At 44.9% G+C, this 12,583-nt stretch overlaps 1 protein-coding gene across 1 annotated transcript in view; it reads left to right on the forward strand.

Moving 5' to 3' along the window:
• The window catches only part of LOC108931651 (transcription initiation factor TFIID subunit 4-like), a 35,930-nt gene that overhangs the window by 3,407 nt on the left and 19,940 nt on the right, over window positions 1-12,583 (forward strand). The window contains exons 3-10 of the mRNA XM_029246172.1: window positions 2,165-2,288; window positions 3,919-4,028; window positions 4,432-4,554; window positions 4,882-4,971; window positions 5,157-5,360; window positions 7,852-7,969; window positions 9,633-9,738; window positions 9,908-10,077. Of these exons, the coding sequence (XP_029102005.1) occupies window positions 2,165-2,288; window positions 3,919-4,028; window positions 4,432-4,554; window positions 4,882-4,971; window positions 5,157-5,360; window positions 7,852-7,969; window positions 9,633-9,738; window positions 9,908-10,077 (1,045 nt within the window). The remainder of the gene's footprint in view (window positions 1-2,164; window positions 2,289-3,918; window positions 4,029-4,431; window positions 4,555-4,881; window positions 4,972-5,156; window positions 5,361-7,851; window positions 7,970-9,632; window positions 9,739-9,907; window positions 10,078-12,583) is intronic.

Raw genomic sequence — 12,583 nt, forward strand, 5'->3', positions numbered from 1 at the left:
TTTTTTATTAACAGATATGCATACAGATGCATAATACAATGCACTGGTAAAGGGTGGCGGTATTTAGTGGAGGTGGTCATGTTGCACGAAGATGAACCAGAGAGTTAAAGAGACATTTCTGAGTTTTTATACAATTAAAATGTTAATTTTTCTGTGTAGAAGTAGAAAGTTAGTCTGCCAGATACTGGGAGCTCCTGGTGTTGACCGGAGGTTTATTTTTCTTCTTTTTTTTTTTTTGGTTTCCTCATCTCAGCAGCCATCTGACTTTTTTTTTTTTGGCCATTTTTATAATTTGTCCTCATTCTTGAGTGCTCTGGAGCACTGTGCTGAGAAGGGTGCTTTATTTTTTAAAAAAAAAAAAAAAAAAAGAAAAAAAACTGAAGGGGTATGTATGGTGGTGCGGTGAGTAGCACTGGAATGTCAACAAAGCCTGCGTGGTGTGAGAGAACATGGGTTTGATCCATGTTCTTCCCGTGTCCCTGTGGGTTTCCCCTGGGTACTCTGGTTTCCTCCCAAAGACATGCAGTTCAGGTGGATTGGTGACTCTAAATTGTCTGTAGTGTGTGAGTCGGGGAGTAATTGTGTGGCTATTGATAGACTGGTGTAACCCATCCAGAATGTACCCCCCTCCCCTTAGCCTTGCACCCAACAGTTCCAGGATAGGCTCCAGATCACTGCAGCCCTGCTCAAAACAAGTAGTTATTTAAAAAGGATGGATGATGTTGACCATAATAAAACAAACTTCCTTTCCAAGTATGCAAGAATAATCGGTCTGCGTTCCTTAACTTCCTAAAAGGAATTGGGATGAGGTTTAACGGTAGCAGAGAGAGGAACAAATCAAACTTTTTGTCCAAGATTTTGTAAATGGTTGAATGGGCATCACTTCAGTCAGTTGTACCCTCTCGTAGTCACATTGTAGATGTGAATTACGTAGATGCAGATTTACTTAGTTCCACTAAGTCTTCGGAAGATATTTCAGGGGACGGCTCAGCTGCGTCTGGAGCGTAAGGCCATTCCAGACGCTTTGATAGTGGACTTACTGGAACAAAGTAAATTCCGTCAGCGAGCCTGGTTTCTTCCTGAATGCTGAGGGAGGTGCAGACGGAAAGACTTTAGCACATATAGCATAGTTGGTTGTTGCTGAAAGATGAGCCAAGGTCCCGTTGCCAGTTTTCCCCTCTGTGCATCATAAACACTAATCCCGACACTTGTTGAAGCAGCAAACGATGTGGAGATCATACTCCTGGAACTGTATAGTGCAAAGAACTGTAATTCCTATTCCCTTTTTCTGGGGCTACAGTAAAATGCCATAGTTGTGTTTATACAAGTCAGTATTACGCAGACCGTAGTTATTTTTAGGTGCTCAAAACTTACCACCGTTGGATCGCCAACTAAATATGACCTATATCCGTCTCCTCATCCATTCCTGGACCCCGCTTTGTCTAAATGTTGAAAGACCAGGGTTAAGGGCATAAGGAGGCTTTAATGATAGTCCAGTTGAGATTCTGAGATCGCCGAAAACGCGACAGCGAGTTCATGGGAAGTCGCTTTGGAGAAAAGCGTCTGCTAAATAAACACACACACACACAGACAGACAGTCTGAAACCGCTTGTCGCATTCATGGTCACAGGGAGCCAGAGCCCAACCTGACAACACAGGATATAAGGCTGGAGGGGCAGAGGACACACCCAGGACAGGACGCCAGTCTGTCACAAGGCACCCCAAGCAGGACTCGAACCCCCGACCCACCGGAGAGCAGGACCCGGTCCAACCCACTGCACCACCGCACCTCCCAAATAAATAAATAAATTAAAATAAATGCAAATCTCCTAACATCTCTCCAGGCTAGAAGTGTTGAATGCTACAAAATGCTCAGGTAGAGATGGAATCTTATGGACTTTCTGATTGTTTATTAACAGAAATGAAGATTGTATGCCAAGGCACAACAGGTGGGGTCTTGTTAAGGATGTGGATGAGGGTTGGTTGCCCAAGTCCCTGGAGAGGAGTTGCTGATGTAGAGCTAAGCTCGGGACTTCTCTTTGGATGTTCTAGTCAAAAAGCCAGCTGAGAGACATCTGTGGTGTTTTTTGTAAGGCTTAATGTGTAACTGGAGACCTGGTCAATGTCAGAGAAGAGTTTACCGCATTCTGTGATGTTCCTTTAGGGTTCTGCAGCAGCAGCTTTTAAGAAAGCGGATGCTGCAGCTGCTGTAAGAGCACCACCTGTGCCGAGCAGCACACCTGGCACTTCCTACCAAAAGATGTCTGTCCTAAAGGTAAGAGGCTACAGTGAAACAGTTGGACTGAAGGCTGGCTGTATGCATTTGTAATACAGGTGGGCTGTTACCTGCATGGAGACCCCACCTTGTGTCGCAGTGCATCGACTTCTGGTATTCGATTGAAGCGGTAGCACTTGGACAGCAGCGCAGCCAGCGGCACCAAACATGTATGACTGTCCCAGGCTACGTCGTGATATTCGGCACTCCTGGATCGTAAATAAAGTTAAAATGTGAAGTTTTGGTGCGGTTTCTTCGGGCTGGAATTTAACGGTTCTCCGCTAGAACAAACGGGCTGCTCATGCAGGTGAAATTAATAGTTTATCAGTACATTGAGATGTATTCAGTAGACAGAATACCTGACATGCACCTTGTTTCCATTGTGGCACCTGGAGGTATTCATGTACCATGCTTGCATGAAGCTTTTTCATTAATATATTTGCACAGGCACTGTAGAGTTCTACTTTACACTTTCTTGACATGTTGTGGCCCCCACCCTTTCCATTAGTGGTTAGAGCTACTGCCTTTGGAACCAAAGCTCGCAGGTTCGATCCCCACCTCTGGCTGTAGTACCCTTGAGCAAGGTACTTACCCTAAATTGCTCCAGTAGAATTACCCAGCAGTCTAAACGAATAAATAATTTTTAAGCTTTACGTTGTAAGTCGCTGTTGAGAAAAGCATCAGCTAAATGAATAAATGTAGGAACTTGTGCTTATTTGCAAATTTAATTTATAGTCTAAAATCTGAAGAAGGATAAATCACAGCGCACGCATGAGAAAGGCCCTTTATTCAAGGAAAAAAACTTGAAATATGAGCCATTAGTATGTGAAGCACCACACAAAGTGAGCAGCCTTCCAACCCCCATAGCTGTTTGCCTGTTTACAAGCATCTCTCTGATTTTTCTGACAACTTATCGTAGTGTTAAACCGTCATTTTGAAATTGAGGCCGAAAAGCAAAAAGTTTAAGAATGGCCTGAACGGCACTGAAAAGGCAAATGATGGCCTTGCATGTCACTGTAAAGCTTTATTTACTGTTTATCATAAATACTACGTTACACACGGCTCAGTGGAGGGGTTACTGCGGATTGCACGGATTATTTTTACCAGCATTGCATCCTTATGATGTAGTGTTTTGATATTCTAGATTTGGTTTTTGAATGGGATTTCCTGCGTTTTTAAAAAAAAATGAAGGCAGAAATTTTGTATATCTAATTTTAAAAATGAGGTGAGGGAGGCTTTTGTGGCTCATGAACACATTTTTCCATTTAAGTTATTTTCCAAGAATTCATAAGCAGATGATCTTCAGGAGCAAATTATATTTATTATGCAAGGGAAGCCTGAACTGGAACTTTTAATTTTTGTGTATTATCATCTGAAATATGTAAATATTGGTCCCAAAAAACATTCTGCTTATGTTATTGTTTGTTCACTTTTAACCGAACTGAGTTTTGTGTAATAGAATTTTTTTTGTGACTAATCCTCTGTGCATTCTGATTAAATTGCCCCCCCCCCCCCCCTTTTTTTTTTTTTTTAGTTAATCAATAACAATTGTACTAATTTAGCATTTTAAAAGCTGTTGTAATGGGACAATCGCTCTTCTCTGTTTGTCACTCTTTAGACCACAGGAGGCGCCGTTTCTACAGCTGCTGGTCAAACTGTGCGTCCAGCTGTCCCCCCACAAAGTGCTGCGCCTTTGGTCATTCCCACTAAAACTGAGGGACCCAAAACCGCACCTGTAGCCACCATCTCTGCGGTAAGGGCACTTGGAGAATGTAGGCTTCTTATTCTTGCCAACATCTTATATTGTTTGTCGCTTACTGGCATGACACAGTTATATTATCATTTAGCTCCGGGTGTGCAGTGCAAATGTTTTTTTTTTTTTTTTTTAATTTTTAAATTATATATATATTTTTTTTTATAATGGAGATCTCCATAGCAAGGTGGCCACTTGCCTCTGTGTTAGTTGGCTCAACGCTTCCCTTTGGTCCTCAAACACACCTCCTAGAGCTGTTTAATCAAATACTTTGACTATATAAACTGTATAAGAAGTGGGAATTTCGTTGCGGCAGTTTTTTTTTTTTTTTTTTTTTTTTTTTTTTCCTCCCCTCTGCTCCTTTCCCTGTGGTTGGAAAAAGTCTCTTTTTCATCCCTTGCAGGAAACCCTGGAGAATGTGAAGAAATGTAAGAATTTCCTAGTGACGTTAATTAAGCTGGCCTCCAGCGGAACACATTCTGCTGAAATGGCAAAAAATGTGAAGGAGTTGGTGAAAAGTCTGCTGGTGAGATGAATAATTTACCATGCCTTTTCATGCGTGTTTAACATGAAGTTTTTTTTTTGGGGGGGGGGGGGGGTGCATGCTTACATTGTGTGGACATTTTTCAGAGAAACGTCTCCATAAGCACAGCAAGCCCAGATAAATTGACCTTGAGGGTTTATCCCCACAGAGCAGTGCTTTTTTGTAAACTGTGCAAAAACTTTTCATATGCTTTTATTTTTGTTAGGTTTTTTTTTTTTAAATTGTGTTAAGTGAATCAATGTGGAACCACCAAAGCAATGTGTCGGCATGCCTGCCTAATGTGTTTGTATATATTCTGCTTATGCGAAGGATGGAAAAATTGAGCCAGAGGAGTTTACAGACAGACTTTACATGGAGCTGAAGTCGTCTCCACAGCCTTATCTTGTTCCCTTTCTCAAGGTAAATGCCATGTCTATATAAATGTCTGTAACTGCTCACATCTGGTCAGATTAAATTGCCCCAACAAAGGCATGAGTACTCCCCACATGGGTATATTGCGCAATTGTATCTGAGCATCTTTAGTTTGGGAGGGAAAAGGTTTGTGTTGGTAGTAATGGCTTTGTTCTCTCCTCCTTGCCTTCCAGAGGAGTCTACCAGCTGTGCGCCAGCTCACCCCAAACTCGCAGCTCTTCATCCAGCAGTGTGCACCGCTGTCGTCCACAAAGCCCACTCCCGTCCCTGCAGCTGTACCGCCTATGACTGGGGCAGCAGTGAGCAAGACCTTGCAGGCAAATGCAGGGGTTAACCAGCCGCTTAAAGCCACGCAGGCTACCAGGCCCACCCAGCTGGTAAGCCCCTCTGCTCCCCTGGGCCCCATGCATGGCTGACCATGGTATTGTATTGCCATGATTTCAATGCTGATCGGCGCAGTGACATGTTGGGCACGGTGATGCAGGTGAAAGCATCATATTTAGGGCCAGAGCAGCTGAGAGTTGGATCTGTCCCTTACTCTACATTTCACTGTATATTCACCACTCGGGGCTCCTGCCAATAATTGCCGTGACTGTCTGGCATTTTGGGAGGGGGAATCATGCACACTTCCACATTGTATTTAATCCTGCTGTTGAACAGCAGTCAGTTTCATTTCAGGTTTTACTTCCGTTTTACCCCACCTGAGGATCCTTGCATACTAGTACACCGTGTGTGTGTGTGTGTGTGTGTGTGTGTGTGTGTGTGTTATAATATATATAAATATAAATCCCCCCCCTTTTGCACAACAGTATATTTGCATTGTAACCTTGTTTGAAGTCAGTTAATTCCTTTCTTTTCAGGATAATTCTGTGCTTTCTCTCTATTCTGCAGAGAGTGCGCTCGTGTAGTTCATTTTGGTTGTATTTCCTCAGTACTTTGTCTTAATTTCCTCCACAAAGATGAGCTGGCCCTGGGTAAGATATAATCTGTTTATTGCCACTGGCCGTCATCAATCTTCCGAAACGCGACTAATTTGAAACCTTTTCTGACACAAAAAAGCATGAATTTCACTATTTTCACACATTCCTGTCATTTACATTATAGTCATATCTGCGCAGTTTTTTTTTTTTTTTTTTTTTTTTTTTTTTTTTTTCTTCCCCCTCCTTTGTGTGATTTGATTTTTATGACACTGCCATATTGGCACTAATACTTCAGTTTCCCTCCAGGAAAATTGGCTGGAATAAATATTGACATCAGAGATTTGTAGATCTGTCAAAAACAGTGAAGGCAGGACTGTCGTCTCTACAGAGCGAGTCATGCGTGAAGGCATTGTCCTTTGCCGAATGACTCGCTTATCGCCACGCTAAATGTTTACGTTTAGTGACTCGTCTGGGTAGCGCGGAATTATAATTAAATCAAGCCAACAAAACTATTAATGGCAGTCCAGTGAGAGGGTTTTTTTTTTTTTTTTTTTTTTTTTTTTTTCCCCCCCTCCTCCTTCCCTCCCCCCCCCCCCCCCCTTTTTCTGCTACTGCGAACTTGCTTATCGTCTGCTGTTCAGAGTTCTCAAAGACACAATTGTGGCCTGGGGTGCGATTCTTAACGGGGTCCCGGCTTCAAACCCGCTGGAAACTTCAATGACTTTAATCTGGAGCCCTTTGAAAAGTGGCCGTGTGGAGCATTGGCGCTGCCCGCGGCTCCCCGGGCTCCTCGCAAAGACACAATGAGGGATGTGAAGCCTTCCTTTCGGAGCGCAGTCCTCGAGGTAGGATTTCCTGAGTGACTGACGGACGGACGCACCGGCTGCCGTGACAAGAGTGCAACCGGTTCAGCACTTTTGTTAGGGTCGGCCGGCCTTTTTTTTTTTTTTTTTTTAAAAAGCTGTAACCTCTTGAACATGGTGAAGATGAATAGCATCCGTCTTGTTCTCTAAAGCTGTGTTCATCAGGAGCTCTTGAGTGAGTGTCCTCACATGAATCTTTTTGATGGATGTGGCACCGTTCTCTAACCATTACAGTATTTAGACAGTTTCAAACCAAATATGAACATGTGCAGCCTCCAGGCCCCCCCGTACCCCAAAGACACCAAACCAAAACTGTCACAATTCCCTTTTATGGATATTGTTCTTGTAAAAATTTTAATGATGCATTAACCATTTGAATTCCACGGTTTTTTTTTCTCCCATTTAGCACATGCTTGTACCATGATAACTGAATGGTGTTTGATGATGCCTTTATCCAAGGTGACTTAGTGTTGGGTACATTGCAGTAAACTCCCTACAGTCGTTCGTCCATCTGTACACCAGAACAACGTAACACTCGCTCACTATGGGCAAATTAGTCTCCAGTTTGCCTGAAATGCATGTCTATGCACTGTGGGAGGAAACCAGAGCAGCTAGAGCGAACCCACCAGATTCGGACCCGTGTTCAAGTGCACACCCAGGAGCTTTACGGCACCAGCTGGGCCACTATGCTACCCTATGGCCTTCGAAATAGGCACAATATAATTTTTTGTTTCTGCTGACATTACTGTACAGTTTGCTGAAGCTGTGTCTGATTTTCAGCAATAACACACCCACTACCTTTGAGTGTCTTTATTTCCAACTTCCTCACGACATCCTGTATAATTCTTAAGGAGAGTTGGATAGTTTTGTCAGTCTTGTATGTTACTGAACCCAAAACTGAAACCAGGTAACTTGCCCGTTCATAGAAGACTGTAGGTGTACAGACGCTGACTTCAAGGCGTGTGTGAAACGTGGTACACTGGGTGGTGGATGCCGGTACGCTGCCACCGTCTGAACCGCCATAGTGCTTTGCATAAATGTTTTTACGCACCTCGTTGTTCAAAAATGTTTGTGACTGTTCGCAGGTGATCCAGCAGCCTAGAGGAGTTGTGATAAAGCAGTCTGCCGTGCCGGCGTCTGCGCAGAGCAAAGCCGCACCAAAGCAGCTGGTGACAGCGCTGCAGACGACTTCACATCCCACAGGTATGCGTGAACCTAGATGGAGTCCAACCAAGAAAGCACAGCGAGGAAATTGGGCGATTTCCATCCACCAGTGGTGGAATCTCTGCTTCACAAAAGACTGTGAGCAACAGAAGGTGTACCTCCGGGCCCAACGGACCCCTGCCGTAGTGAGCAAGTTTTCCATCGCTATGGAGACAGACCCATGTTCTGCACTGAGCATCCCTGTTTATTACTTAGTCTCTGCGGTGGTTATCCAGGGTGTTCTCTTGCTAAATAACTGTACGGGGAGGGTTTGGGTGATGCTTGGGGGCTCTCTCCCACCCCATTTCATGCCTTAGAGTGGAGTGATATCTAATCTTGAGTTTCCTTGTGTAGGGGTGACCCGTTGTCTACGTCGTGTAGTCGGAGGAGTTTAATAATAAGTCGGTGCTTTTTGGATGCTTCGTTTAGGTATTTAATTTAATGAGATGGCCTCTCGATGAGAAGAAAAGCTAATTAAATTAGGGGCAATGCTTCAGCAGTCTCTGCCTGCTCTAATGTACTTCAGAAGAGGGCCTGACTTTATTTTTTGTGCATATGAAAAGCAAACTGGTGCAAGAAGGAGGGGGAAAAAAACTTAAACTTTCAGCATCTCTTTTCATAATCCTCTTTTTGAAACATGTGTTATCTGAAAATTTTTTTCCATCTCATTATTAGTATTGCTGGTGGGAGGTTTGTTGCCTATCGCCGAGCTCAATCTGCTGTGGGACAAAGTGTATTCTACAAATCTCTTTTATGCATCTTGTCATTAATGCAGAAAATAATGCCCCTTCTGGAGGTCATCTGTGGGGGTAGGGAAGACCCAGGGATACGCTCTCTGCAAGCGAATGATTATCAACGCTCCGGGCTGCGTGGCGAGTGATATTGTGTGTGTGTGTGTGTGTGTGTGTGTGTGTGTGTGTGTGTGTGTGTGTGTGTGTGTGGGACACACAAACATGCGTGCACATGGACGCCCGCACGCACGCACACACACACGGAGGCGCACACGCGCATCTCTTCGGGGCTCTGTTTTGCTCTGTGTGGTCAGTGGACCGGCTGTGAGGAACCTCAGCACGTGCAGTAGCACAAGTCCAACTATGAGGCTTGTCACGATCCTTGGCCGTAAGTGGCCTCACACAACTTCGTTTTACACCTGCATGCGCAAGACGCAAGGCGAGCAATGTGCTGGGAGCTGGGGCCTTGTTCAACCGCGCCATGACCTTGAAGCAGTGGTTAAACAGCTGTGTGACCCACAGCTGGAGTACTTTGATAAGATAACCTTGAAACTTTATACAGTCTCTTCATAATGCTGTGTCTCAGGTCCACATGTAGTTTTTGGTGATCAAATGAAATCTGTAATTTTTTCTTTAAAAAAAAAAAAAAACCTTGTATTTTCTTTTGGGTGGGTCTGGGGTTCGAGTCCCGCTTGGGGTGCCTTGCGGCGGACTGGCGTCCCGTCCTGGGTGTGTCCCCTCCCCCTCCGGCCCTACGCCCTGTGTTACCGGGTAGACTCCGGTTCCCCGCGACCCCATATGGGACAAGCGATTCCGAAAATGTGTGTGTGTGTGTGTATTTTCTTTTGTAGAATAACTTTTTGCAGGCAGTTTATCCATGCACTCTTCCTGCATCCCCCGAGTTCTTTTCTGATAGGTTTTGTTCTGTACAGGAGCGGCTGTGAAGCAGTCACCTCTTCAGGTGTCCAGAATTATCAGCCTGCAGCCCCCTCAGGTGCAGAAAATCCCCTTCAAGGACACTGCATCTGCATCCTTCAGGTAATGACAGCTGTGTTTCTGTTGGTATTTAATAAGGCAATAAAGTATTACATCACCACTAAGCCTCTGTCAAATCCGTGCTTTGCTGTGGTTTCATGTAAGCAGTTGTAACTGCATTTCGTAGTTGGTGGTGTATCACGTGTTTCATCAGACCGTGTTGTCTCCTCAGAGACGAGGATGACATCAACGATGTGGCCTCCATGGCAGGTGTGAACCTCAACGAGGAGAACGCTCGCATCCTAGCAACCAACTCGGAGCATGTGGGTACCATAGTGCGGTCCTGCAGAGATGACCCATTCCTCTCAGTGGCTGCTTTACAGAAGCGGATCGTGGAGATCGGTACCTCTTCCATTTCAATCTCCTTTCTTACAGATGCTATCGCTGAATTTGAAAACCCCAGAACTCAAGCTTTCTCTTAAGCTGAAACTTTTCTGGATACAGTTTAATCATACCTTTTAAGTTTGCATTCATTGGCTATTTGATTAGGTACCCCTTGCTGATGCAGACTGGTGGTGGCAGTATAATGGTATGGGTAATGTTCTCTAGGCACACATTGTTTTTTCAGTACCAATTGAGCATTGTTTGGATACCAGAAAGTACAAAAATCATTGCTATCCCAGTGTATCCTTCAATGGCCATTCTAGTTTTTCCTCAGACTGGTATTGCCAGTCTAATATGCCATGTTGCAAAGCATACATCTCAGGATGGCTTCAGAAACATGACAATACCTTTACTCCAATGGCCTACACAGTCCCTACCTCTCTAGCCAGTAGAGCACCTTGTTGCACTTGAAGTGAAGCACAGTGTTAGCAGAATGAACGTGCAGCCAAAAACTCAGCAGGAACTGCGTGAAGCTGTCAAGTCGGTATGGCCCAAGAACCCTGTGGAATGTATTCACCACCTTGTTGCTGAATTCATGTTGTTCTGGAGACGAAAGAGGGTCCCACCCAATAGTAGCCAGGTTTACCGAGTAAAGTTGCTAGTGAGTGTAGTATTTTAAAGTCAAACTTTGCGCAACAGAAAACTAAGTGGAGACCATATGTGCGAGCGAGAGAAACTGAAGGGCTCGCCCATTGCGGGGGCTGCACTTCAAGTACATGTGAAAAATGTCAAACTGTAGATGGAAATCAGCTTCAGCTGCTTAAGAAAAAGGACTGATAGTAAAAATTCTGCTTGTAGGTTGAATATCTGATTTCTGACTTAACAAGTAGCCAGCGGTTAGTGATGATTTGCGTTGACAAGGACATAAAAGCCATGCGGCCTCTGCTGATCGCTCTTACTGACAGCGGTGAGACTCTCAGAAGAACCACTCTTAATTCTAGCTCTCTGAGACCTTTATTTTATTTGTTTTTGCAAGTGAGATTCTTTTAATGAAGGTAGCAAGTCGGCCATTAATCACTGAGGAAATTCTCCAAATGAAGAGAGCATTTTTTCCTCCCCCCAGAGAACTGCTGCAGTCCCAGCAAGCCTGCTTCGTTTGCGTGTGCGCGCTCGTGTGTTTATTAATATGTAATTCATAATGAAACTTGAGGTGATGAGTAAAGGTACATTTTGCAAAACTAACTTTGAAGGTTGCCAGGTCAAGGCTTCGGAGGGTTCCTGCTGTAGTGCCCTGGAGCGGTAAAAGATCGAACTGCATAAATGTTGAGAACTGCGAAATCATGGACATTTTCTAAAAAGTTTCATCTTGCACCGAGGACTGGTAAAACTGAAGTATTGACTCATGTTCTATGATGCTGACCTGAGGATATCTTTAGTTTGGCCTAGAGAGCTTGGATGCAGGGTGGTCCATGAAACTCTAGTATTGCTTTTTAGGCCAAGGGTTACCAAGCACTCTTCCAGTCCTGTAGGGGGCACTAGATTCCCTGCTCGGCACTCTGTGACCTTCCATCCATCCATCGGCAACGACCGCTTGTCCTGAGTGGGGTTCACGGCAAGCCGTAGCCTTACCCGCCAACACGGTGTAAGGTCAAAGGGGGAGGGGACACACCCAGGATGGGGCGCCAGTCTGTCGCAAGGCACCCCAAGCAGGGCTCAAACCTCAGACCTGCCACACAACAGGCAATGGCTGAACCTGTCACGCCGTCACGCCACCCCACCTCTCCACCCTGACCTGTTGTATGTATTGCAGCAGTGGGCTGTTGTGCCCTTCAGAGCTGCATGCTCTGCTAGCTTCCAGTTTGTCCTCCAACTGAGAGTTAGTGTTCCGATAGGGAAGGACATTGCCGGTTGTTTGCAGACTCTGCTAATTTACAACTTTACTAACTTTCCCAATTCAAATTTCAGCTTTGTCGTGGTGTGCGCACAACGCACGTTGACATTCCCACTTTCGTGGTAATACATGCCGACAGCCAAGCAGTAGCAATACATACAGGCTTGCACAATAGACAGAGCAGGCACTAAATAAATGTTATATATAATGCATCGGTGTTATATAAGACAATGTGCACTTGTCAGGAAAAAGTGTGCACGCGTTGAGAAGCCCTATGGCTGGTCTGTTGAAGTCGTCTTTGAATCTTTTGGTGCGAGTGGTGATAGTTCTATACATTCCGCCTGAGGGGAGGCAGGAGAAGTGACCATGTGGGACGGCCGAGGTCTTTGGTGACACCGTTGACCCTTCCTGGGCGACGTGAGTTTTAGGCTATACTGTGTGTCTCGTGTTGAAGGAAGTTGGGTTCCACTGATTCTCTGGGGTGACGATACCACGCTTTACGGTCCCGGACTGAGCGGGTGCCGTTCCAGGATGCAATGGAGCCAGTGAGGTTGGATTTCGCTGTCTAGAAGTCGATGAGCATAGATGAGGACATTCGTACGTTCCTCACACGTCGATGAGCTTTCTTGGCGG

Source organism: Scleropages formosus, chromosome 19 (genome assembly GCF_900964775.1).
Source record: "Scleropages formosus chromosome 19, fSclFor1.1, whole genome shotgun sequence".
Classification (NCBI taxonomy): Eukaryota; Metazoa; Chordata; class Actinopteri; order Osteoglossiformes; family Osteoglossidae; genus Scleropages; species Scleropages formosus.